Here is a 26,534-nt window from a genome sequence, read left to right on the forward strand (position 1 = left end):
GGCGCCAAAGGTCAATAAACCCAAGGGGAAATTAAAAAATACAGAAGAACAAACTGCCCATGTCTAAAATATTATTGTCATTGCACAAAAAAAGAAACAAAGACATTTTTTTGTGCAAAAGGGGCTATAGAACTTATTTTGACAATTGCCCAAGAATAAATTTCAACGCATTTCAAGAAACCTGATTGAGTCTCAGCCAGCTCTGTTGCATCCATCGATAATTGTCAACAAATTGTTTATTTATTAAATGAACATACAATTACAACAAATCGTTTATTTAGTATAATTTTTATACAAAAAATTATGCTATAAATTAATATTAACATAAATTAAATAAACTATCCCATCATGCATCACGTTCTGGATATTGCATGATACTCAGCATGAGTCTCGCGAGATGTTGCCGAAAACTTTCCGTTGTAGTTATAGCCTACAACTGCTTTTTAAGGTTCTATCATTATTTATTCTATGTTTGGCTAACATGTGTTTCTCTTTTGTTTTTGCCTTTTTGGGTACAGCTGCTTTGATACAATATAAATAAAGCTATTTAAAGTAAAGCTCAAAACTATTATTTTATTTTGTACATGGGACGCTGTCTATGTATTTATTATGTTAATTGCAGTACGTGCGCATCCGATGAAACTCTCTATATACGGACAACAGTCCAACGGAAAGCGTGAAAGGTAAATAAACCTAAGGAAAAGTGGAAAATACAGCATAATAAATGCCCATGTATGAAATCTTAATGTGACTGAAAATAAGCAAACAAAATAAAAGATACAAAGAGATTTTTCATGCCAAAGGCCACATGTAATGTTGCCCGACAATAAGAGGTTTATCAAGCATCAATATCACAATACCGCCGTCCCCAAAGTTGTCGCTTGCAACAGGAAAAAAGATGTCAATCACAACGGGTTTCGTGGCCGGTTAGCTCAGTTGGTTAGAGCGTGGTGCTAATAACGCCAAGGTCGCGGGTTCGATCCCCGTACTGGCCAAATACTTTTCTAATCTTCGACACGAAAGCCCTAAAACATAAAACATGTCCTGGGGTATTCCAGAAAACTGAATATATAAAGATCTGAAGATAACCTGCTCTGGAGCGGTTCATGTTCCATGGTTAGTTCATTTTTAGGTGTCTTTTTTAGAGGTTGTCTGCGCATGCATGGACTATTGATCTTTATTAAACTCTCCAAATATGATTAGATGCATAAATATTATGCACACCTTACAATTCTTGTAACTTCAGAAGAATTTAAGCAGCAATTGGATCTTATTACTCTTCCCACTAACTAGGTAATATTTGATGCATCACAGGGAAGTTGTGGTGTAATGGTTAGAGATTTATTGCCCAAAGGTTATGGTTTCGACTCCCAGTCTGGCAGGCCTGATTTCCAGGATAAGTTTAATTATAGGCTATTAACTATCGCATAGTTTTTTAGATTTAACATCCTTTTATCGCTTTAATTTAGATACGTTATAAATGACATCAAAAGACTCTTCGTACATTTTTTTTTGACAATAAGCAATATAATCAAATACGTGTAAAAAACCCCTGGTAGAAAAATCACACACATGGTAAAACAACAATTACAAACATCCCTATAACAGAGAGCCACGATGAATGTATATTTTAAGTATCCTTCAATAAAAAAAACTAATATAGTACCCTGCATATAACTAAACTATTTAGTAGCGTTTATAGTTTTAGAAATGTATAAATTCAATAACAATTGTTTTTTAATTTAGCACTTTATACACCGATGCCAATTATTAAATCTGTGATCCATTATTATTAATGTCTCGAGTAGTATACATTTTAGCAGTAGATTGTAAGAGTGCAGAAGCCAAAGCACACAAAACCTTTATTTTCCGTTTTAATGTGTACAGCATAAAATACAATCAGAAGTGACAATACAGAACAATTAACAGGAGCCACAAACATCCACTATAATACATAAAAAGTTATTAAATTAACTTGAGTTTGTTAGTAGTGTGGGACAGCCCTCGGGTTACAGACAGGGGGCAGAACTCTGCGGGAGTTTGCCTTGACCCACGGATGCTCGATCACGCTCCTGAGTGGCACACGCATGGAAGGACTGTGACGGAGCAGCTTAGAGATCAGATCTCGAGCGCCATCAGACACCACTTTAGGAAACTTAAGATCCACCTGTTAAAAACATTGACAAAATATCAGAAATCCACAATTCTTAACACAAATGATACATTTAGAAGGATACATCACACAGACCTTCGTAATTCGCTTATACGTTTCAGTGTGGCTGGCGGTCTCAAATGGAGGGTTTCCCACCAAACACTCGTAACACAGCACACCGATGCACCACAGGTCCACCTTCTCATCGTGACTGTGCCCTTCGATCATCTCGGGTGGCAGATAATCCAGCGTTCCACACATGGTGCGACGTCTAAAGCAATACACAAGTTTACAGTGAGCATTTCACTGGAGTTGCCAAAACATCTGACAGATTTAGATGGCGTTTGTTACCTGAGAGAGGGCGCATGGACCGACCAACCGAAGTCTGCGATCTTGAGTTCTCCCCGAAAGCCCAGCAGAAGGTTCTCAGGTTTAATATCTCTGTGAATCACCTTCTTTTCATGACAGTACTGAAGAGCATCTGCCAGTTCCTCCATGTACTGCAGATAACAAATGACAACAACAGCGATCTTATTCCAACACTTTTGCTGTGGTTTAGCTCTGTACACAGAAAGAAAACAACAGAGGTGACGACATTGTTGTCAAGATCACTCACAGTGGCTGTGCGTTGGTCATCAAACCGCCCACAGCGCTGAAGCTCCTTATACATCTCTCCTCGCGGTGCATACTCCAAAATTAAAAACACCCGAGATGAATCTTGGAAATAGTTGTAGAAGCTCAGAATATTCGGATGCCTGTTTACGCACACAGACATTCAAACAAATCAGTTTCAGTTGCTTGAGAACAGGATGATAAACCTGTTCTGATCTTTTTTACATACTTGAGGTGAGACTGGATCTCAATTTCTCTCCTCAGCTGATGTTCTACACCTTCCTTCTCCATCTGAGATTTGAAAAGAACCTTTAGAGCCACGATCACATTCAGTTTCCGCTCTCGTGCCAAGTAAACGTTCCCAAACTTTCCCTTTCCCAGCGGACGGCCGATGTCAAAGTTTTTAATGGTCAATTTTCTGTGTAAGAGAACGGCAACTATTAAACACACAGAGATTCTAAAAACGGCAAAAGAAAAAACATTTTCTCTTCCAATGCATTCACATAGGACATTTTAAACACTCACTTTGAGCTTGGCTTGACTGGAACTCTGCCAGGACCTACAACAAGACCAAATCCTTTAACAACTTGTGTCCAAACTTCAACATCAACTCACAAATTCAAGCATCACGGTTACTATGGAGTGCCTAAGAAATTACATTTTTGTAGGCTAAGCCGGAAGTTAGCACCATGCTGGTTCCCTCGATCGAAACCCTATAAAGTTACCGTAGACTTTTGGAAGATTGCAAAAAATAAGATTTGAGATAAACAAAATGTTCACACGTTTGTCCATCAATATAATCTTTACAGATTAACAATATTTGCTATTTTTGAAGCCGAAATACAATTGGCAGAAGTAAAAAGCCAACACAAAGCTGTTAACACACTTCACCAAGGTTGCTTGACATCAACGTCATCATAGATATCAAAACAAGATTTTCTATGGGCAGCTATACGCAGGTCGTGCACCATATTGAAACTGTGCGAGCCGGTCTGTGTTGCAAAGTCTGACGCTTTCCAGTAGAATTGGTTACCATATGATTACCCTGGTTTGTTTTATCCACAGGTTAGAAGTGGAAGGATTATATTGTATAGCGGTCATTCTCAAAATTGTATTCATGAATGTCAAATTCTGTTATTTGGAATAGAGACGTTAGGCTTGTGATGAAGGATTTTGTTTCAACAGCTCTGCTGATCTGGCAACACTGCAAAGCCGGTTTATCATCACACAAGAGCAAGCTGACAGAAATGCGCCATCTCTGAAGCACTCTGTTGTCCATTATCAGAAGCCAAAACCACTTCAAACTTTAGCGTAGTTTGCAAAGATGAGACATTACTTCTCAACCAATCTGACTTGTGAATCATTCCGCATGTTAAAAAAACGCCGATGTTGTGGTGTCGGGTTTGCATTGGAAAACAACTCGCATTTTAAACGCACCAATCTGATGTTATAATGGCGGGTTTGTTTTACCTGTATGGATGTGCATGTCTGCAGATGAATTAAGGCCGACTCTGAGCGGTCCGACGACGCTTGGTGCCTGAACAACACAACACATCACATAAACAAAATCTCCCTCGCCTCACACACATCAGAAGTCTGACCAGGAACCAGTAACAGTATCTCTTTAAGATGCATTAGATCATTTTCTTAAAGTTTATTACAAATATTAAAAAGGTTAAAAACATCAATTTACCTGCGTGTGAACAGCTCGCGGCTCTCTGTTCTCTTTATTCTGTGATATAAAGTACAAATTATGTTAAACTTAAATACAGAGCTTCATAAAAACAGTACAGTGGCAGTATGGATGAAAACCCGAACACCGCCTCGATTCCGTCGGTGTTCGGTTGAAACCGATGTAATATCGATAAACTTAAATTCATGCGCCTCACACATTCAAAATATTGATAAAAAGTGTTAAATATTGGATTATTTAACCTGCATTGTGATGCTGTTAACTATCCGACTCTAGTATGCGCTTCCGTTTCGCTCGCAACCGCCTGGATTTAAAACGAAAACAGACGCTATTTTATTGGTTCAACCACACGTAGCTGCTCACTGATTGGCCCAATAAAACGAAGACTGATTGGCTCAGCCCCTTGTCAATCACTGCGACCCCGCCTACCTAGATTTGAGCATGGTGAGGTTTAAAGGGATAGCTCACATATTCATTGTTTTGATTTCATACCGGTGTAAGTTACTTTGTTCTGATGAACACTGATAAGTATTCATACTGAGAAAAATACAGACATTTATATACACGTTGCTCACTTTGTTGTGAAAACAGTGATATGGAGAATTAAAGAGTGTTATTTTTATGAAATCGTTATATTTATAGAATGAATGTGCCACCCAGTCCAGCTGGTGGCGATGGAGTGCCACCATCCGACGATTCGGCCGCTATTAAAACAGTAAAAGAAGCGTTCGCTGTCGCAAAAAGTTAAAACGACAGGCAAATGGGAGCGTTTTACTGTTCGATCTGCAGGAAAACCGATTTTACGGGTAAAGGACACATCTATGGGAAAAGCCACCAGAGTAAACTGAAAGTCGTTCTTGTCAAATTCCTGGAGAAGGTAAACGCGCTACATAGATAGCAGTGGCTTCGGAACGCGCATGTATTTGTGCTCCACACAAGCCTACAAATGTGTTACAAATCATCATGGCAAATATTTCTATACCTCTGATTTAGTACATTGCTGTCATCATATCTTCCTGGATGATCGTACCGTAGTGAATTCAATGGTGCTTTCTTTAAGGGTGTATATGATGCCTACATTGCTGTCATCGTTATAATGTTGCCTCACTCCCCCATAGGTTAAAGAAGCGCGGCGTAACATCAAATCCCCTCAAGTGGAGAAATACAGTCCCGAACATGATGTTAAGTTCTGGTGTTACTGTTGCGCGCTGGAGGTGGAGAAACATGTGACGGACTGTAACATCACTGTTCTACACGGCGGACTGCTGGAGCACATGAACACGTAAGAGCACACTTAAAAGCCTCGGAGAAACACATTTACCATTCGGTGATTTTATTGGGTGTGCTTTTCTCTTTTCAGCCCAGAGCACCGGACAAACACGCACAAGTTCTGGTGGGAGAATAAAGCGGACCCCAAACTCAGAGACAAGTTTATTATAGCAGAAGAGGAAACTGAGAGGTAGCGTGCTTCATATGTAAAATGCTGTTTAAAGAAAATAAACATGCTTGTTATTGGGTTTTGTTTGCATAAAAGGTATTCTGTGTATACAATTTATTGTGGTCCCTAATGAAATGCATCTAATAAAAGACATTCTAAATATGTTTATATAATTTCTGAACTATGACATCCTTCCTTATATAATTATGCCTAAATGGTGTTACTTAATTGATGTATAAACAACATTCCACAGAATGTAGACATTTGTCATTTTTTATAATGGAAACATTTGCATCTGTCCTATAGAAAATCTTAAAGAATGCACTTTATTTGTAGATTTAAGTCAGAGGTCGCCAAGTCTCTTCAACAGTTTGAGGAAAAAGAGGATGTGTTGATTCAAGAGGTAAATATGTTTCTACAGATTTTATACCATTGTCCTGTTCGAGAATATTTAACCACACATGAACATATTTTCTGTTTTCATCTCCAGCAAGCCGCCGTGATTCGAGCTCAGGAACGTCACAGACTGGAAGTCCTTCAGTCATTAACAGAGGTTTGTTTTCCTGGGATGGTCCATGTGTATCCATATCTCAGAAGTCATCCGTTCTTTTTTTGCTTCGATAAAACGTTTATTTATTTAAAGATTGTGACTCTCCGGTCTTTGTTTGGAAACACCCTCTGTAAACTAATCCTGTGGGTAAAATGATGCTATGCATAGGCTATTACTGTTGACTTTTCCTGAATCAAACTTAGCCTGATCCAGCACTGGTGCAGCATGTTGAACTGGGCCAAAGCAAAAAAAATGAACACACCGCCAGGTAAAATAAAGTCAAGTAATGCAGTTTTGTGGTATTTTTTTAAGTTTGTGTTAACGTAGCAAGAATTTATGCTCTCACAGTTGTTCGAATGAAATGGAACCACAGCCAGGGCCGAGCCGTGAAGATCTAGCATCACACAGTGAATGGGGTGAAGCAGGACTTGGTTTAACCTTCATTGGTTACCAGGTAACATCAGCCGCTAAACATGAAAAGACTGGATTAATAATCACATGCACACATTTGATTTGCCTTTCTGATTTACAGGATTCTTCCAGCAGTGGAAATGTTCACACAGGTGAGAAAAACTGATCTTGTTTTTTTTTTAGTCTTTGGGGAAATTCTAATCAGGTTTGGCTTGTTGAATTGTAGGAGCTTTACCGCCATGGTTGGTGGAGGAGGCATCTGGCAGCGGCCAGCAGGAAATAGGCCCTTCAATTCAAGGGTTTCTTAAGCACAGTATGTACTTTTCATTTTCATTGTACCTTTTGTTTGCATCACACCCTTACTTCATACTACTGGTGTTATGTATTATGTGCTTATAAAAGAATAATGTACAAGCATTTGAAATAGTGGATGTTATGCATGAAACAAAAGTGTTTCCGCCTAATAAATTGAAACTGTATGCAGTCGTTGTGCTTCAGCTGTAAATATACGTCTCTGAAATTCCACAGAGGAACACGAGAAGCTCAAAAAACTCCCGCCCAACCGTGTCGGGGCAAACTTCGACCACAGCTCACATACAGACGCCAACTGGCTGCCATCTTTTGGAAGCGTGTGGAATAGCGGCAGGCGTTGGCAGTCTAGGTGAGCTTTTCTTTCCAAAATATTTTGTTTTGAATTTGATTCAATGTGACTGACCATTTTCTTCCTCAGGCATCAGTTCAGAGAAGAGGAGACAAACACCAAGAGAAAGAGAAAGAGGAAAGATGATGGAAAAGCAAAGAAACAGAAAGACCTTAGTAATGGAGATGTATGAAACATGTTTCATATATGTACTGGCTGGCGATTCACTGGAACAGTATAGTCCCCCTTATGTTACAAGAGCCATGTGCTCTCTTTGTAGATCGGATTTAAAATGTCTCGTTATACAACCTCACCTACCATCAGCTATGATATATTAACACAAGAAGGTGAGAATTTATGATTGTGTGGCAGTAAGTGTATTTTCTCATATTGAGAATAGTTTGAAAGCAGAAAATGACTACGTACTTTGGCATTTTCTGTCATTTATATGTTAGTTCTAGCATTTTTGTGTTCATTTCAGACAAGAAATGCACTACTTGTGTTTCCAGTTTATTGAATAAATTTGCTACACATGAACTTGTGGATTTTCCTTTTTGGTCACAATCCGAAACAAATCTTCCTCCCCACAATCCTCAAAAAGTAAATGTGATAAAATTGAAGACACAATGTGCAATATCATCTTTCCATTTTTAACAATACATCATTTCAGTAAAATTTTATAGAATCTTGTCTATTAGAGCTATTCGTGTTCTCAACGGAAAGCCAAGACCATATTAATAATGCTCAATAATATAATAAAATACCTCAAACGTCTAGACAGAATAATAAAAATACAGATTACATTAATATTAAAGAATACCTTGCAGTCTTTTTTCTTTTTTTAGTAGTTTCTGTTAAAATAAGAATACATGAACGCTTTAGAAAGCAAAGATGAAAAAATGGGTCTCTCTAAAGAGATGCAGTGTTGGTCATATTACAATACATTACATTTAAAACAGACCGTTGAGGGTCTTGATCAAGTTCCTGCGAAGAAGCATCTTCTGTTCAACTTCATTCTCAAAACTCAAAAATATGATAGATGGGGTGGTGCAGCCGCCAAACGGGGATGGCGTAAGCCCAACCCAACGACATTACAACAGGTCTGGTTTTCAGGCCAAAGCCAGAGAAAACATTTTCAGTAGCTTCATTAAATAGAAATAAGCGAGAGACAATGATCATCAGCACATCCTCATCCATTATGATTTCACAATACTAGCGTTACGGCCATTTCAAATGTCGTGTGCCTTCACCTTTAAAAACGATTTAACTCGCTGTCATATTTAATAGTAAAATGACACGTTTCAGCCGAGCCTTCCGGTGCTTCCCTAAGAAACATCTGATTTTAAGAAAGCTCATGATTAAGTTAGCATTCTCAGCATGTCGTGGAAATTTATTCGGAGAGTTTCAACGCCACTCACTGTTGAAGTCGATAGTTTTAACACCACATACCCTTTTGAAACATGTGTCACTGAGCTTATAGATAATACCTTGATTAATCAACTTAAATCGACATTATCCATTCGCAAGCATTTAGTCTAATCTCACCTGAATCCACGGTTAAGTTTCCTTTTCCATACAATCTTCTACTTTATTTTAAAACAGCATTGAGTAGATGAAACATTTTTGAATGAATCTTCAAAAATTGTACAGGGTTGAGTGAGAGGCGATGAAACTTCTGCACATGGCAATCTTTCAAGTACCATGAAAACATCTCGGATGCAGATGGACAGATAGTTGGAGATTGATTTGAGCCGTCCTGTGTTGTGTGTGAATGGATACCCCAGACCCTTTGTCCATTCCGTCCATCTCTGCAGCGTTAGAGCATGAGGACTACGGTACAGCCCAACCAGTGTCTCTGTATCTCCATACAGTCTCGATAAAAAGAAGAAAGCTCCAATTCACTACCTTTTATCTAAAGGAGGAAGCGAAAAAGAATATTAAAGGAGAAAATTAAACATGGATCATGGACGAAACACGAGAAACACTGTGGACGGAATGTGCACTACCTTTGTTTTCTTCTGTTTCAGTAGCTGCTTCCTTTGATATCCTTTGGCGTACTTGGTTATACTTGATTTCTATATCCTGAAAAAAAAAATGGGAATGACACATTGTCATTTCATGTTTGTCCATGTCGGAAAGTCAAAGTATTATAGGCTGGTTTATTTTTATCTCTTTTTTATGTTTTACAAAAGTTGCGCTTTTGCAATGCTATTAACAAAATCTGTCAACAACAATAATAATAATAATAATAGTATTATTATTATTACTTTAATAATAATAAATAAAAACAATTTTAATATTGATAAATGTATATTATCCCTTTATTTTATTATATACAATAAAATCATTATGTTATTTTCACAAACACAAAAAATTCATACAAATCATAATTTTTGGGGAAAGCTGATACTTTCCATGTTCTTATTTTGTTTTCTAACATTGGCTGTATCTCAATTCCAAGAACGCAAAGAACAGACTTGTGTTCTTGTGGAGGCAGCCTTGCAAGAACGAACTTGGAAGGACGTGCCGCATTGACTTATGGGACTTCAAGCGGATACGATGCATCTTTGATATAGAGAACACATTCGGGTACTTTCATGCGCACTCTGTTCTTGAGTATTGGAACCGGACTTTGACGGTTATTGATGACGTGGCGCGAGTATATGAGGACACAAGACCGCTGAGGAACGCATATTGAACAGCCCTTTTTTCTTTGAAATAGAAAAGAAAGTTCCATATGTGTCATCGTGCCGTGAGACGTTACCTTCAGATGCTGCAGGTTGGCTTGCAGTAGACGTAAGTGAGTCATGATCTGTCTGTTGATGTTTGGTCCTCCGCTGCTCTGCGATGAAGAAGAGAGGAGCTTCTTCAAGTCGATGCCCGAGTCTCCCCCAGCCACTGGCTCCCCGATGCTCCCCTGCACATCATCTTCTGTGCCGCTTTCACCTGAACCTCCATAAACCTCCAGCACCATGTAACTGCCTGTACAGACACAAAGACAGCGAAAGAGTTAAAGCTAAGTTTGGATGTTATGCAGGTCCAAAAGAGTTAAGTGTTCTGAAAGGTCCAGTGTGTGAAATTTAGTGGCATCTAGTGGTGAGGTTTCGAATTGCAACCAACGGCTCACTCCAGCCCTCGCTTTTGAAGCACTTCGGTGGCTGACACAGAACTTCTTTGCCAGAGGAGATGACGCATTAACGAAACACACATATATATTTTGACTTTCCTAATATTATTTAGCTTTTTCTGTACAAAAGGACAAACACATACTGCAATCCTCAGACGTCTCAAAGAAGCCTGTGTCTGCAGATGGCAGTTCTGGAGGGTTCTGTCTTCTGGTTTCGTCTCTCTCTGGCTTCTCTGAGCCGTTCTCGATCGCAGCGCTTTCCTCAGGCCTCCGCCGAGAGTCCGTCCTCTGCTCATGTTCCTGTATCTCTCCTCTCTCTGTATCTCTGTCTGTGTCCCCCTGACTGGAGATGTGTTTGATCAGCAGCTGTCTGAGTGCCGCCACTAAAGAACATACACAAGTGAGGTCAGCATTAAACATTGTTGATAGACGAATCTGATGCATCCAGGAACACATTTATATCCTTTGTTAATATGCATCTCAGGAGTCATGTTAAAGGGATTGTTCACCCAAAAATTCTCATTTATTCATCCTCAAAACTCACATTACCTTCTAAATTTAGAAGAACCCAAACAAATGTATATTTTGAAGGACGTTGGTAACCAAACATTAGGGACTTCCATTATATTGACACAAAACCCCTGAGACGTTCCTCAAAATATCTTCTTTTGCATTTCACTTGAGTCATATACAGGTTTTGAATGAGTGACAGGAGGATGCATGTTTTTAACTCACGTGTTCTGAGAGCTTCGTCTGCTCGGAGCGGCTGAAGGTCGAAGGCCTCGGCCTCGTCCTCATCTATGGCGATGCCCAGCCTACAGCGCTGCTTCAGCAAAGTCAGTCTGTCGGTCAGATCAGCCACCACGAATGCCTCATCATCTTCGCCTTGATCTTGCAATGTGTTTTCTTCCTCCTCTTCATCGGATTTGGTCTCGAATGGGTTGGTGCTTGCTGGTGGGGTTTGCGTGACCTCTGTGTTGTCTTTTTCTATTGAGGAAAATACAGATATTAAATCTTTGTTTTCTAACTACTGAACTACTAGAGATAGACTGCTGTACAAGTCATGGTGAAAATGTGAAAAGTTCACCACAAAAACTCTTAATTTATTCACGCTCATATCATATCAAAGCTGTATGACTTTCTTCTGCAGAACACAAAATAAGATATTTAGAAGTTTCTAACTACATTGGCCTCCATTGACTTCCACTGTATGGACACAAAAACATTTCTTCTTTTGTGAATGAAGGCATTTCATAATAAAAATAACAATGGTAGTCCAAAGTGCCCTAAAGCTGCTTTCCTACATTCTTCAAAATATCTTCTTTTGTGTTCAACAGAACAAGTTGATTAAAGATGGGGTAACACACGCTGTTCCTGCAAATCTCATTTTAACTTGAGTACCTATACATGTATCTTAGAAGAGTATTTAGTTTGATCGAATTGATAAAAGAGAGATAGAGCCGTACGATTATTGCCGGAAAAAGACGTGGTGCTGGAGGAGGGCAGGGGGGACGGAACTACAGCACGAGCACACGATACATCATCGCATTTCCTTCCTGTTGTTTACATTATGCACGTACACGCCGATTGCCAACAAAACACAGACATATGACTCAGTTTGACTTACCGCATGCGGTTCATGTACGGCATCTTTTAGCACTGGGACCGCGCCATCTATTAGTTTCAAACGATCTCCAAATCCAGTGTTATATCCACCGTTTATATAACATTCATCACCCAAATGCAGTGAGCAAACAAAGACAGCTAAACTTCCGGAAGCCGAGTGAAGTGGCATTGATGGGCGTCGTGACGTGAGCCATTTCTCACGTTGGGGCGTGGGCGTGCTCTTTCTCTCACCCTAGCGCAGGCGTGTTATTTTGTTCGGTGGATGACAGGTGGGCATGCTTTTCCGGGAAAAGGCCAATAAAAGGACGAACTTTCCGAAACAAGTTGGAGTATTGAGGGAGTGTATCGAGCAGAGAAATACTACGTCACACGTCCAACTTGTTTTTTTAAGTTGACCATGTTAAGCATGAGAAGGCAGCACGTTTAACGCAGTAAAGAAGTCAGAATGCATGAAATCGCATGTTAGCCCATCTTAAAGCATTTTTCCTACTATGGTGGTCAACGGTGGCCAAGATCGGTTTCGTTACAAGCATTCTTTCAAATGCAAACGAAGACAGAATTTTTATTTCTAGGTGAACTGTTCCTTTAAGTCAGAATATCGCAAATATTCACATCATAGCATGTTACCTTGAGGCTGAATATTCCCCAATGAAACGGACTCAGGGTCTTTGTTGAGTTTCTGAACGCCAGAGTTTATTAACTCAACTTCTTCACGTTCCCCACTGCAAAACACATCACATGTTGTCACATTTGTGCGGCATTTGAAAACACTATTGTGAATGAAATCTTCAACTCACTCAGTCTGAGGTAATGGAATGATGTTGTGTAGTTTGGTCTTCATGCAATCGGCTCTTTGTGTGATCAGACACTGCCACCTAGTGAGGAGGACGACAACCAAAATCAGACTTTACATTGATACATTTGACAAACACGTTTATCCAAAGTGACCTTTGCGCTACTAACTATTCCTCTTGTATCCAGGATCCAAAACACCAAATGCTGAAATGAATTAATTCTGATTTCCTAAACCAGGTATTAATATAGGAAATCAAATGGATTATAGTGGGGGAATAGCAGCACTCACGTCCTCTGCTCAGATACGGTCTGGGCCATCAATTCGTAGATTTGAGCGCCATTATCAGACATAGACAGCACAAAGAACGACCTGTTATCTGAAACGCATCCAGACAAAATTTGTTTAGTAAAAGCACAGTTTCATAAAAATTTATTTTATTTCTATCTACATACACAAGCTGAATATGTTTTTTCGAAAGGACTGATTTGACATAGGTTTGAATGTACAGCTCTTGAAAAAGAAAGAGACACTTCCAAATTTCATTTAATCAAATTCATTCCAGTCCAGTGTTTGTGGTGTGACATAAAATCATCTAACAGCAATCTGAAAGACTGACAGCATGACAAGGCACATGAAAACCTTGTTTGTACAACTATTATTGTTAAAAGTAAACATGAACTTGTCTTTTTTTTGGTTTCGAGGTCTGAATTTTTTTTACCCTGTTTTTCCAATTTTCATTTTCTGCAAATAAATGGAAATAGAAAAATTCTTTTTTTTAATTCAGCAGAAATATTGTTAATAGTTGACTGAATGAAAAACTAAATATCATTTTACCTAAACGCATACCTGGAAATAGTACATTTTAAATTCAGAAAAACTGATTCTGTAGTGGTCTCTTAATTTGTTTTTATGTGGCTATATATCCCCTTTTTATGGCACTGTAAAGGGTAGATAGGAAAGTAGAGAAGAGCGAGGAAAACATAATTGGGACACAACCTAAAGATGGATTTGAACCCACGCTACCAGCCAACACCTCTTGTTCGTGTTAAATCAATAAATCATACCAAAAATCATGGTTTTATAGAATAATGCTTCTTACCGGTGGCGACTGAGCGCACCATTACAGTGTTGAGTTTGATTATGGGGCTGAAGATGTGTTTGGTCTCCGCCGTGCCTGCCAGATTCTTACTGTGGCACTTTAAGATCAGCTTCTCATCTTGTCTTTGAAGTAGCACCAATATATCCTCCAGCAGCAGTGTGTACAGCTCTAAACACACACAGACATACACATATAATAGTTATTTCACATTTTACAATACTAATATCAGCATTGCTTGGAGCTTACTAAAGCAGAACCCCGCTGCACTGGTTGTACCCACCAATAGTTTTGTCTTTGTTGACTTTCCAGGATAGAGGCCCTTCATGCACCATCTTTCTCTTTGTCAAGTCCAGATTCTAAATGGGAAGACGGAAGAGATTTTTGTTACACGTCTGACGTAATGCTTAAAATGAACAAATCTTTCATAAGAAGCAATGCACTTCTGTGGACCTATTGAGACTGGCTAGGAAATTCATCTGACTACAAAATGAGGTCATTTGACACTTTGAAAAAACTAAACAAGTCTCACCTTGAACTCGGCAATCATGGGGTTCTCGCTCTGCTTCAGGGAGGACAGGTCCAGTCGCCTCTGGTAGTCCTCCAACCTCTAGGGGCAGCATAACACCACGGATCGATTCAGAATCAGTTCTTTTAAACTGGCACCACTTACCCACTCCGTTCTTTTATGTTCACATCGTCAAACTCATTTCTATGGCAATGTTTATGATGCCAAAACTAGAGCCCGACCAATATATCGGCCGGCCGATATTATCGGCCAATATGAGCTAATGGCATTTAAATCGGCATCGGCGTTTATAACAGCCAATAAAACATGAGAAACAGAGTCTCATGCTTCACTCATGTTCACTCAAGCTCTCTAACAGGTTCCAAGGCAGAGATGTTGTGCTTCCTGTACTACAACCTGCCACTTCTCAACTGTCAGTACTAAGGAGCACCCTGTTCAAGACATTTTTCAAAACACTGTTCAAATATTAAAGTTCAGAGGTAAACAGAGTAAAAGTCTAAAAGTATAATTTGTAAAAAGTAGTGAAGGAGGAAAACCTCTTGCCTGTGTGCTGTATATATTGAGAACATTCTACATTGTTTTAATTATATTTTGGTATTATTTATTTATTTTATATTTATTTATTGTATGTGTAGCTATACATTTAACTTATTTTAATTTTATTATGGTTTTGTGGAATATTGAATTTGTTTGGTATAGCTCTTTTACTTTAACTTTAACTTATAATTTATTTACAGTACACACTGTTAAAACCAGCTTCAACTGGAAGTAAATAAAAGTGTTAAATGTTTAAAACCAGACTGTTTTGTGATCATTGAAAAATATATACTTTAGATGTGAAATTGTTTAGTCATTGAGACTGTAATCTAAGGCTTTTTTTTAACATCCCTTCTGGAAAATGGTTTATACAGCCCACATACCTAGAACAGGCAGATATTTTGCTATTGAATGTTGTGTAAGTGCAGTTTAAAGGAAATGGGTCTAATATCCAGTTTATTTTCAAAATCAAAATATCGGCTTATAAATCGGCTCTTTTCAAGTTAATATCGGCATCGGCCCCCAAAAATCCATATCGGTCGGGCTCTAGCCAAAACATATTCATTGGCGCCTTAGTTATTGAGGACAACAGTAGATCGCTATATCAAGAAATATTTCAAATTCTCCCATGTTCTCTTGCTAAATTGTCTGAATAAAAAACTGACCAGGTAACAACTGTGTAGAGGAAGCTCTCAGCTGTCATTTTGGTAGTTTTTATATGAAACTATGATTTCTTATGTGATGCAAATGCACAATTGCTGACCTGTTTGTTCTCGGCTTCCTTCACCTCCTGGTTGACATGACTGAGAATATTTCGGCAGCATTCTCCAGCCTGTTTCACTTTACTTTTTTCTTCGGGGTCCTCTGCAGTCAAAAGACGTCAAGCATTCAGTCATCATTTAAAGATTCAAGGAAAACGTTCTCGTATCATTACAATATAATATCAGCATTTAATGCTGAAGGATTGAGGTAACAGCTGAACCTGTGTATTTGGCGATGTTCTCCAGCAGAAGCGGATACTTTGTGAGTCTCTGTGTCTCCACAGGAATAATGTCCTTTAACTGAAGCCTGCGGCAATGTCGGTTACTCTCTGCCTCCTACATTACAAAAAATGTCAGTGACACTTTATATATGAACATAATCTATTTTATTGCCGTATTAATTTGTTCAATGTTTATGTTCATAAAACATACAATACAGACTTTGATGAAATGATCTGGGCTGCGTTTCCCGATACCTTTTAACTCTACGACGTCATTGTGAAGTTATACCTTAAGAGTTGAATCGATATATACGATAATAAGGTTTCGGGAAATGTAACCCTGGTTGAGAGGAGTATCAGCTGACCTGTATGCAGGAGTTGAAGCGCTGGTCTTTCTTCTGTTTGCTCTTTATGAGCTCCAGGGCGAATGGTTGGTTACTACAGTACATGCCTGCTGCTCTCTTGATCTTCTCCTCCTCCTCCCCACTGAACTGTGGGTAATTCAACACACTACAGTAAGTATAAATGTTGCCTGCTAGATGGTTCTCCACGGGTCTGGTCCTTTATTTGTCACACCTGGCCAAAGCTGGTTTGGGTTGTTGATAAGATGAGTACCAGTCAGCAGTAAAGAGGTCAATTCGGTACACAACCAATAAACCAGCTGCCATATTCCAGACATGAAAATGAACAACTCTTTTCATTACAAACCTGTTAGATTTTCAGTCTTCTGCAGAACACAAAAACCAATGCAAGTGAATGGGTTCTGCGGAAGAAAGTCGTAGTACAGACCTAGAATCTCCAGCCAGGATTTCTCTATAATATGTAATGTCTTACCCAGGACAGCAGTTCATCTCCTATCGCATCAACAACCGCTGCCTCGTTCTTCTTTCGAACGGCTGCCATTTGTTCTGTTAAGGACACTGATGTGATGAAGAAAAAGAAGGCGTTTAGAAAAGTTTAAAGATATAATTCGCTCTAAAATGAAGACTCGTGTCATTGCAAATCTGTATGACTTGCTTTCTTTTGCAGAACACCAAGGAAGATATTTGGTCAGAACGCTGGTAACCAAACAACATTGGCTCCTACTGACTACACTTTTCTCAAAATATCTTCTTTTGTTTTCCACAGAGGAAAGGTTCAGAGTGACATAAAGGTGAACTCATTTTTTTATTTTGGGGTGAACTTTGTCTTTAAGGAGTATTTAAAGGGTATATATATATATATATATATATATATAAACGTTCTGTAAATAAAGTAAATAAAGACAGAATTTTCATTGTTTTGTGAACTATCCCTTTAATGATATTTACCGTGCAGCTGAACGATCTCTTCTAGATTGGTAAAGATGTTTTTGATGTCTGCTGGTGGCAGGATGGCATCTCTGGTCAGCGGCTGGTGAAACACGTTATCCAGAACCTTCAGCATCCTGACATGTGCTCTCTCAGTATAGAACAACTCTGTGAAGTCGGTGACAAGCACAGCGTCAAATGAGACAAGACAAACAATACATGAACTTCCGTACAAAACGTTTTACGGCATCCATACTGAATGCGAAATGCACGCGGCTCACCGTTGATGACCTCCTGTCTCTTGATTTCCTGATGGGTGAGAGTGGACAGAACGTCTCTGCTCACCAGCGTCTGCCAGTTGAGATACTCCAGGTCCGCCTCAGCACCCTGATCATCTTCACTCTGCACATCTCCAATGCTCAGCAGCTCCATCCTTCTGCACAAGCACGGGGAACGCATTGAGAACGTCGGGGTAACATCAAATTAACCTTATGTAAACTGCACACATCTCAAACAAGCTCAGTAACTCATTCAAGAGTTTGAGTCTTTTCTCTCTCTAGTTTTCTGGGATTAAACTGGGAAATATAAACAAACATCACTATACAGGCTACGGTCCACCTTGAACAGAGAGCACTCACCTCCTGTCAGGCCTGGGGGTTCCAGCGTCCTGCGTTCTGTAAGAGAAATCACATTTCAATTACCAAACAATCCCATCAATCCCCAACCTGCGTGTCATCAGCATTACCCAAGTCATGAGAAAGCCGCTTCTCACTGCCGACTTTCATTCCCTGTCTCAGTAAGATCATTAATAGAGAAGACTACACAACAAGTCTTTGTTCGAGACGACGCAAGTGTGTCTTCACCACAGAGACAGAGGGAACATAAATAGCTGTGAGGTCTTTGCCGTGGCCACTGACTGATAGACTAAACCACACTGTTCGACAAACTCTAAACTGTGCGACTGTGAAGAAAAATAGCTGCTGGTAACTTTTTTCTGGAGAGAATTCAATAATGTTTTATCTCAATTTTGTTCGGTGCGGTATTAACACCACAAATCCAACCACAACAGTTAGCGTGTCTGAAATACGGTTACAATTCTAATAAAATCTGTATATTTGAGTATATTTAATACCCAATAGGGACCAGGCATGAGAAAGAAGTCTAGACAAGAACTTATAAAACCCTGTGACGCCTCCTATATTAAAACGTTGTTTCAGATCGTTTTGAAAAATAAACAGAATTTGTCAGGAGTGTAAACGAAAACGTTTTCTCGATCCATTTTATGACTAATCTAGTACGTGTGCTAGATGCTGACTGGCTGACTCACTTGTCTATCTCAGGCTCCTCCTCGTGTAGATGTTCTAGGGTACAGGGGCTGAAGTCAAAGTGAGTGTTCCAGTCGTGCAAGTCTCCTGCGTTGGGCAGTGCTGAAGACGGAACTGCACCTATTTCACAGACACGTGTCATGTTACAGCAAGAACATCTAGAAATCGAAGTTGGATATAATCACTGTTAAAATAAAAAGAAAGCTTGCTATTAAACACCAAAGAACAAAGCACCCTCTCTAAGCGTGGCAACAGTTGGACCACATCTAGTAAATTTGATCGAAGACAGGACAACAAGAGTTTTCTGAAAAGGCTTAGTAAGGAGCAGATCTGAGTTCAGAGCAAAGTACAAAATAAACATCTTAAACTAAAGCTGGAATGTGGAAGGAGGATTGGGTGGAAAGATTCAGACCTAATATCAATAAGCAGAACAATTATATCATTTGGTGATAAAAAATAACTAAATGAAGAGAACAACATATGTTTAAGTCTCTCACCGCTCTCAGACTCTCGACTGATGTTGTCTGTCCCATGTGCCGCTGGGGCGCTGTAAGGAGGTGACATGACCGAGGGAATGGTGCCATCTGAACCATCGCTTGACTGACTGCCCCGGACGGAAGGGGACGACGCATCTGCCTGTTCCCCCGCACCGAACGGCAGCTGAGGCTTCTGAAAACGCTGCTTTGGCTCTGAACCCTTGCCCGCTGAAGAATGAGACAGTCATGAGAGTTCTTTAGTTAAATGGTTTCCAACATGGGTCCCTGGTAGCATACATTTCTCAATATTTTTCATAATACTAGCTTACGTAAAACACAATCTATTTTATTATTTATGTAGCAGATTTTGTAATGATTTTCTAACTGAATCACTTACGTAAGAAAGTGTCTGTCCTGCTCGGCCGCCTGGGAAGAAACGTTTTCCGCGGTTTTTTCTCGATTCCGTCTTTCTCCGGTTTTATGCTTTTCTGTTTGGGCTAAACAGAGACACTGTAAATGACTGCAGGAAAACAGTCAAGCAAACCAGAGTATGTGGCTAAAAAACCCAGAAACCCCTTGGGGTAAGAAAACCCCTAGGAACAATTATGTAACAATTAGAATTAAGGGTTTTCTTGCAACTGGATCCATACCTTTATTTTAGGAAAAAGGTTTATTAGCTTAGGCTTGTGCTCCAGCCCTCGCGACTCATTCCAGCACTTCACTTTAACACCCAACTGCTTCATATACGACAGTATCACAAACTGAATTGTGCTACTGCAAGAGAAAAAGAGAGAGAGATGTTTAGTGTCAAACACACAGAAGCTAGTAATAATATTAAATGTAAATCATATTCATATTACAAAAAAATATAATGAAGCATTATGTGTACAACTTCTAATACATTTCTACAGGTAATAATATATTTGTTAAGTCATTTCCTGCAGGGGGAGCAAGCGCTGCCCTCAGTCCGGGCAGCAATTCTTGACAGAATGCAGAAAATGGTACTGACAGCTATTGCCCCAGCTGAAAAATTCACAAAGCTGTTCTCACAAACGTTTACAAGCCAAACAGATGACTTGAGCAATGCGTAACAGCGTTCGGTGCCAGAGCAAAAATAACCCTCGCAAGCTCCTGACAGTGGCTGCATGAGGATCTGCTCTCTAGTGCGCCATCTGGGAACACACACAACGCCCCGGTCCCTGCTGTTCAAGCCCATATGCTCCATTTACACACCACTCGCAAGAATGGGAGTGAAAACTGTAATTGTATGCGATCTGTAATTCCTAATAATACTTTCGTTCACGTTCTCTTTTATTGCTATATGACACAAACACTCCTCGATGGGCTAGTGTACCCTTACAAAAAATATTACAAATTAATAATTACAAAATTGTATATAAAACTGACCCCCAAAAATCTGCCGAGTAGCCAACATCCATAACACTGTCTTATTAAAGTAAAGTAAACCTTATTTTCCAGACTTATGAAATCCTATTTTAAAATAATTGTAATTGAAATGGTACAGAATGTTTATCATATTGTATGAACAGTACTAGGTTACTATTAAACATGGTCTAAAAACCACGGTACAGTTTTGAAAGTATAATCTCGGCTAAATCCAAACAATCCAATGGTTCCTGGCTTTAGGTGCGATTTGATTTAGATACAGTTTCCGGGTTTAATTCGGGGTTGTGGAGCTGAGAAATCCCCTTACCACTTATCTTCCTCCGTGGCCTGCGGTGTCAACCTGAAACGAAACAAGCGCAACTGTCACATGGCAAGATTGTAAATCTTTGGTCAAATTGAATAAAATTAAATTCGCTTCATTCACAAAGGTATTATATTAATCTGTGTTTGCCTGTGTCATACTACAAATGAGCGCCTTTTTTCTCCTTCATTGATGGGTATTGTTGAAAGATTATGGATGGATTACATGTCCACCCTGTTACCATCATAATTTAAAACCCCATAACTATAAGTAATACAATTTTATTAATTTATGATTTCTGTCAAAATGACATCATTCTTCTTTACGGAACTAACAAATATGAATATACATACACAAAGTGAAAGAACCCCTAAGAAACGGGTACTGAGACTAGCGTGCATAACTGTGATGCACTAGAACACAAACTTCCACATAGCAAAAGGGAAACATGGCCAAAAAGTGAACGAGAGAAGTTACACAAGTGGATCTTCACTTTTTAAGCCGCACTTAGTTTACATGATAAAGACGTGAGTGGCACAACATTTCACAAAAAGATTAGAATAAAAATTAAGATTAGCATCAAGATTAGCCATTTGGTTGGATATTTATGTACACTCACAGAACTTGCTCTATCATGGAGATGATGTGTTCTGCACAGGATCGCTCTTTCTCAAGAGCCACCCGGTCTCTCATTCTCTCAGTGTCTAGTCGGGTCAGCTCCGCTTCGGCCAGTGTTAGACCCATACTGCGCTTCTGCCTGAAACAACAACAACACGCATAGAAGAACTAGCTGGAGGAAAGAGTAGATGGCATACATAAGAACCTTGCTCACTGAATGACACGCAGTCGTGTGCAAGTGCAGTTTCTCACCTGAAGTCTTCAAGGTTTTTCTGGATGTCAGGGAGAAGTGTGTCCTGCAGCTGATGGACGTACTTTCTGTGGATGTCCTCTGAGATGGGCTCCGGCCTCTTTCGTTCTGTGTTATTTAAGTGTGCGGTCCGCTCTACATTGATACATAAATGCATAAACGCTCATGAGTAATGAAACTGATTCTTCGTTTGAAAAAAGTACTCTTTGTAATTATTTTGTGAAAATACATTTATTGTCTATTTAAAGGAATACTTGAGCCAAGAAACAAAATGTCCCCATGTTTTGCTAAAGGTATGCTAACTGAATATGACTTTCTTCTTGAAGAATAAGCAGACGGAGTTACAATACCACATATCCTTTTCCTCTCAAGCGATAGAATGGGAGTGATGGGGGGGCAATTTGAGCCGTGTTGAGCCGTTCTTTGATCAATGGATGCACTTTTTGGAGCTTCAAAATATTGCCCCCCCATTCTACCGCTTGGAAGAAAATCCATACGTGGTAATATGACTCCGACTGCATTATTCTTCAAGAAGAAAGTCATATTCAGCTAGGATGCCTTGAGAGTGAGTAAAACATGGTGAAATTCTGTTTCTTGGCTGAAGTATCCCTTTCAGTAAACGAATATTACGTACCGATCAACTAACTAATAGTAGCTTACCTAGGTCTGCTATGATGGATTCAGGCACTGCCACTTTCAAACTCTGTACAAAAATATAAAAAAAGCACATGGAGCTCTTAGAAACCCCACTATTAACAACAGGTTGACCAAGGTGAGATGTTTGTGAGGCTCCTTACAGCGGTTTTGTCTAGAAGGAATGTCTCCATGAGGATGCGCCGTGTCTCTTTGGAGCTGCTCTGCTTGTAAAGTTCAGCGTAGAGGTAGCACAACTACAGGGGAGATCAAACGGGAGATGCTTTATTGATGTGACATAACTATAAGTAGACAAGTAGAAGGTATGTATACAACATGACATTTATTTTTATGAATGATCATCTCACCAGCGGTGCAGGGTCAAACTGAGACACCACGTGATGAATGAAAGCTGCCAGGTGAGCAGGCCTAGACTTCAGCAGCTCTATGCTCTGAAAACAGCTACACTGGCCATTCACCTAAAGAGGGAGCAGAAAGAGTCACAATGAAGAAACTACGGCTTTAAACCACACACAAAGTTAACACTGCTGGGCTAAACATTACAATGAATGGATTTGAAGAATAAGTAAATATATCCTTGTACCATTTTTTCCGATATATGTATGATTTGGAGTGATCTTGAAATGTCAACCCTGTTACCATATGTAGCATGTTGCTATTTAGCAACAAAGTAATAATTTTTAAAATGGACACTTAACCAATAAATTATTTTTCGGATGAGCAGCTATGAATTTAACATTTAGCGCAGAAAATGGTCAACTATGTTTGTGCAATGTTAAAAAACAAATGAACAGAGATGCCCCTACCTGTTCCTGCTCTGTGTCAAAGTCATCATCCTCAGCACCGATGATCTGAGGGGGCAGGCGGATGGGGGGGCTCCCCACGTTCGACTGAGAGTCCTAAACAAGAATTGAACAAATCATGCCTGAAACCTAAAAACTAGAAATGAAGTTGTGACTTAAAGAGGTCACTCACTTCAGGGGTGTCGTCAGCATCTGGTGAAGGGCAGGAGTTGAGGCTGTCTCGTGGTGTGGTCTTTGGGCTGTGGCAGGGGGTCTCTCTTTGGCATGGGCTCTCTTGGACAGGACTAGGAGTGACCTGCATGGATAAAGTACAGTAGGAATAATTATTATACACGGCAAACACACAAGGACGCACAGATCGTAAACCAGGCACACAATTGAAACACAAAGGATGAAGCTGAGGGGGGAGTACTGACGAGGGTCGTTGTGCTGTTAGTCCAGGTTGACTCCATTCCAGCATCGGCCTGCCAGAAAGGGGGGCGATCGGAATCTCCCCCTCTATCCTCAAGCTCTCCTTCACTTGGCCTTGGAGACAAAGAGCCATCCTACGACAGACACACAGTAACGTTTATTATGACATCATTACATATTGAGACAATTTCAAGCATTAGAAGTCTATGATGTCTTGTTGTAAATCTGTATTTAACACAACCATTAAATAAGCAGGAATTATGTCAGTATTAAATATAGTCAATGGGACAAATGGGCAATTTAATGACAGTAAAGACTGGAATACACGATACAACTTTTGCTTGGATTTTTGTCACAATTGAGTTAGTCTACAGATTTTGGCCAGTCGAAGTGTATGATGGGACCGGACCCAATTTTTCAGACTATGATTCCTTCCAGTCAGAGGAATTCAAAACATGCAATATTTTGTGACGATTATAAAAGAAATTCCAAAACTGCGACTAATGCACTTTACTTTTTTCTTTTGTGACTCGACGCATAGACATCTCACTACAACAACAACTGTGGTAATCTACACATCCATGTTTGTTTCATATGTCATTGGTCTCCTAGCAGCAAGCCAAATGTTTCTGTGTAAGTTTGTTGTGTTTGCGAATGATCTGATCCTGTTGCCCCTTATTTTATGTAACCATTTTAGAATTAAAATGAACTATGAATTCTTTCTTTTATACAAAGATAAATCAAAACGAACAAGTTTACGAATACGCTTTTATGTGATTGCAATTTGGGGTAACCTGTTGTCAATGATCCTCTTCAGAAATATTGAATAGTATTAAATAGTATTTTTATGACTGATTTTCTACACAGCGCTCAGGAATACTTGTGTGTGTACTGTATGTACCTGTCCAGCTGCCTTGTTCAGCTGATCCTGGAACTGTGGAATGTGCTTCTTGGCTTCCTGGATTTCCTTCAGTAGTTTAGTTGTAGCGTTCCTGCTGTAATCCTCCGTCATGGTCTGGAATTCACACCACGCAGACATTCAGATCAATCCCCACAGCCGTTCTGAGCATTCACATCATTTTTTTGATATAGAGGATGTGAGATTATCTGTCCCAATGTCACGTGGTTAACACATGTGGGTTTATGTATGAGCTCAATGGTAGTCTTGACCACAAATGAGTAAATCTATATTAATAGAGTCACTTCTGCAAATTAAGATACCGTCCCATGATTCTATGCTGTATGTGTGATTAAGATAGCCTAAAGTATAACAGCATTTTAGTATGTTGGAGGAATTTGTTGCTTAATTTCAGTTTGAGCGCTTTAGGGCAAAATAAATATTTTGGAAAGTTCTCAAAATTGTCCCCGGCAGCAAACTTATTTACAGTAAATACCGTTTTATTGAAAGCTTTGGCAACAAATGTGAAGCTTTTATTATGTTAATTGCTGAAAAAATTGCATAATAAATTGTATTAAGATCTTACCCATACAGGTAGAGGGACGGGTTTGCGCTCGGAGGGGCTGGGGGAAGAAGAGGACCTGTCTGGGCCAATGGGCCCTGGGGAGTGAGGGGAGGTGAGCGGGGAGAGAGACCCGTCCTCCCCCTCACCATCCGACAGGGGGATTTGAGGCAGCCCTGGTGGTCTCCCCAGCACAGTCAGGGCCACATAGGAGCCCGCTGTAAACAAACACAAATACGAATCTATAGGGATATCTGTAGTAAAACAGAACAGCGATGATGTAGCATTTTAGTGTGTTCACACCAAACGCGAATGAAGCGTTAAGCGCGAGTGATTTTGATGTTAAGTCAAAGGAAAGACGCAAAATGAGTTCAAAAATCTGAACTTGGGAGAAAATTCGCACAGCGTTAACCAATCAGGAGCCTGCTCTAGTAGGGCCGTGAACGAGCGGGAGAAGCCCCTCCCATGACGCGAATTCGCGTCTGCAATGAAGCGAATTTCACGTGCGAATGATGCGAGTAAACTCAAAAGGTACAAGCGTCCAACTACATGCGAATAGCGAGATTTACCACTTTTGGTGTGAACACTCTATCACAGTTATAAAAGTTACTTCAGTCAAATGATTAACGTAAAGAACAGGCTACTTACATTTTATAAGCTTTACAACTTCTACATGATTTGAATGTGTTACTAACGTCCCATTGACCTGCATGAAAAAAAGGACCAGAACATTAAAACAGGACCAAGTTTGTGCTGTATCTGATTACAGTGGTCCACATGATACCACTTCAGTAAACACAATACTATCTAAATAAATACAGAATGTGTTTCCTGTGATTGTAAAACTAAATCTTGAATGCTTCAAATAAGCTTGGTGAAAAATCTTTTGTTATTTGGATAAAAAATCAGTTTTTTTATATAATATTAATGACCCTCTCAAAATTTCTCAATGCCATGAAAGTCTAAAACCAACTTGTGGGTGTACCAAAGTGCAACTGAAGGAAATTTGCATTGGTCATAAATTGTTAATAGAATATCGGACTGTGTTGTGCACATTCTGCATACTGATCAAAAGTTTCCAGAAAACACTGTTCATTTAGCTAACAGTAAATAACACTGCTCAATGCGTTCAATTTATTCTGATATCACAACTTCGATTTACATTTATGCATTTTGCAGACGCTTATATCTGTCCTTTTTTGCAATATCAAACCTTCCAATAAAGAAACTCGGCAAACATATTTCTCCCTTTACCCAGCAGGTGGCAGAGCGAGAGAATGGAAATGTCCTGTTGACATCAGGTGAGTGTCTTTGCTTAAAAAATGGTTTCTGGGGTTGGCCAGTCAGGCGG

The 26,534-nt window shown here is 39.6% G+C and overlaps 3 protein-coding genes across 8 annotated transcripts in view; 1 reads left to right on the forward strand and 2 right to left on the reverse strand.

Moving 5' to 3' along the window:
- Positions 1-1,391: 1,391 nt before the first annotated feature.
- aurkb (aurora kinase B) lies at positions 1,392-4,784 on the reverse strand. 4 transcript variants are annotated; one of them, XM_079477995.1, is made up of 10 exons: positions 4,704-4,764; positions 4,458-4,496; positions 4,235-4,301; positions 3,290-3,323; positions 3,132-3,182; positions 2,994-3,055; positions 2,769-2,907; positions 2,504-2,652; positions 2,249-2,423; positions 1,830-2,167 (listed from the first exon to the last, which is right to left on the reverse strand). In XM_079477995.1, exons 6-10 carry the CDS (start codon positions 3,053-3,055, stop codon positions 1,985-1,987), a joined length of 708 nt encoding a protein of 235 aa, XP_079334121.1. In that variant the 5' UTR covers positions 3,132-3,182; positions 3,290-3,323; positions 4,235-4,301; positions 4,458-4,496; positions 4,704-4,764; the 3' UTR covers positions 1,830-1,984. The 4 variants fall into 4 exon arrangements, with proteins under 4 accessions (XP_079334118.1, XP_079334119.1, XP_079334121.1 ...); XM_079477994.1 differs by having other exon boundaries at positions 4,700-4,763; XM_079477992.1 differs by having other exon boundaries at positions 1,392-2,167; positions 2,994-3,182; positions 4,700-4,784.
- A 360-nt stretch (positions 4,785-5,144) lies between these two features.
- cenatac (centrosomal AT-AC splicing factor) lies at positions 5,145-8,031 on the forward strand. Its single transcript, XM_079478062.1, has 11 exons — positions 5,145-5,334; positions 5,576-5,739; positions 5,818-5,916; positions 6,232-6,298; positions 6,386-6,448; positions 6,649-6,713; positions 6,794-6,899; positions 6,978-7,008; positions 7,083-7,169; positions 7,385-7,517; positions 7,587-8,031. The coding sequence occupies exons 1-11, from the start codon at positions 5,218-5,220 to the stop codon at positions 7,687-7,689; spliced, it is 1,035 nt and encodes a 344-aa protein (XP_079334188.1). The 5' UTR covers positions 5,145-5,217; the 3' UTR covers positions 7,690-8,031.
- The window catches only part of arhgef12b (Rho guanine nucleotide exchange factor (GEF) 12b), a 49,939-nt gene continuing 31,391 nt past the window's right edge, over positions 7,987-26,534 (reverse strand). For 2 of the 3 annotated variants that reach the window (XM_079478033.1, XM_079478035.1), the window contains 34 exons: positions 25,832-25,889; positions 25,208-25,401; positions 24,625-24,738; positions 23,729-23,857; positions 23,485-23,607; positions 23,316-23,408; positions 22,857-22,967; positions 22,653-22,745; positions 22,516-22,558; positions 21,858-21,990; positions 21,607-21,744; positions 20,994-21,026; positions 19,930-20,053; positions 19,677-19,776; positions 19,301-19,507; positions 18,806-18,923; positions 18,117-18,152; positions 17,760-17,914; positions 17,500-17,646; positions 17,024-17,109; positions 16,555-16,680; positions 16,190-16,304; positions 15,971-16,071; positions 14,674-14,751; positions 14,425-14,500; positions 14,145-14,312; positions 13,334-13,421; positions 13,047-13,124; positions 12,877-12,971; positions 11,359-11,610; positions 10,767-11,006; positions 10,261-10,478; positions 9,503-9,578; positions 7,987-9,408 (listed from right to left, as the gene is read on the reverse strand). In XM_079478033.1, the coding sequence (XP_079334159.1) occupies positions 9,398-9,408; positions 9,503-9,578; positions 10,261-10,478; positions 10,767-11,006; positions 11,359-11,610; positions 12,877-12,971; positions 13,047-13,124; positions 13,334-13,421; positions 14,145-14,312; positions 14,425-14,500; positions 14,674-14,751; positions 15,971-16,071; positions 16,190-16,304; positions 16,555-16,680; positions 17,024-17,109; positions 17,500-17,646; positions 17,760-17,914; positions 18,117-18,152; positions 18,806-18,923; positions 19,301-19,507; positions 19,677-19,776; positions 19,930-20,053; positions 20,994-21,026; positions 21,607-21,744; positions 21,858-21,990; positions 22,516-22,558; positions 22,653-22,745; positions 22,857-22,967; positions 23,316-23,408; positions 23,485-23,607; positions 23,729-23,857; positions 24,625-24,738; positions 25,208-25,401; positions 25,832-25,889 (3,957 nt within the window). In that variant the 3' untranslated portion in view covers positions 7,987-9,397. The remainder of the gene's footprint in view (positions 9,409-9,502; positions 9,579-10,260; positions 10,479-10,766; positions 11,007-11,358; positions 11,611-12,876; positions 12,972-13,046; positions 13,125-13,333; positions 13,422-14,144; positions 14,313-14,424; positions 14,501-14,673; positions 14,752-15,970; positions 16,072-16,189; positions 16,305-16,554; positions 16,681-17,023; positions 17,110-17,499; positions 17,647-17,759; positions 17,915-18,116; positions 18,153-18,805; positions 18,924-19,300; positions 19,508-19,676; positions 19,777-19,929; positions 20,054-20,993; positions 21,027-21,606; positions 21,745-21,857; positions 21,991-22,515; positions 22,559-22,652; positions 22,746-22,856; positions 22,968-23,315; positions 23,409-23,484; positions 23,608-23,728; positions 23,858-24,624; positions 24,739-25,207; positions 25,402-25,831; positions 25,890-26,534) is intronic. The other variant, XM_079478034.1, reaches the window with a different exon arrangement.

Source organism: Barbatula barbatula, assembly GCF_947034865.1.
Source record: "Barbatula barbatula genome assembly, chromosome: 2".
Taxonomy (NCBI): domain Eukaryota; kingdom Metazoa; phylum Chordata; class Actinopteri; order Cypriniformes; family Nemacheilidae; genus Barbatula; species Barbatula barbatula.

Excerpts from the sequence above, each read along its gene's own strand:
- aurkb (XM_079477992.1), bottom strand. Across the intron at positions 3,324-4,234 it reads AGACATGCACATCCATACAG|GTCCTGGCAGAGTTCCAGTC; the intron begins GTAAAACAAACC and ends GTCTTGTTGTAG. Across the intron at positions 2,424-2,503 it reads GTCCATGCGCCCTCTCTCAG|ACGTCGCACCATGTGTGGAA; the intron begins GTAACAAACGCC and ends GTATTGCTTTAG.
- cenatac (XM_079478062.1), top strand. The coding sequence starts at position 5,218 with ATGGGAGCGTTTTACTGTTCGATCTGCAGGAAAACCGATTTTACGGGT. Across the intron at positions 5,917-6,231 it reads GCAGAAGAGGAAACTGAGAG|ATTTAAGTCAGAGGTCGCCA; the intron begins GTAGCGTGCTTC and ends CTTTATTTGTAG. Across the intron at positions 7,518-7,586 it reads GGCAGGCGTTGGCAGTCTAG|GCATCAGTTCAGAGAAGAGG; the intron begins GTGAGCTTTTCT and ends TTTCTTCCTCAG.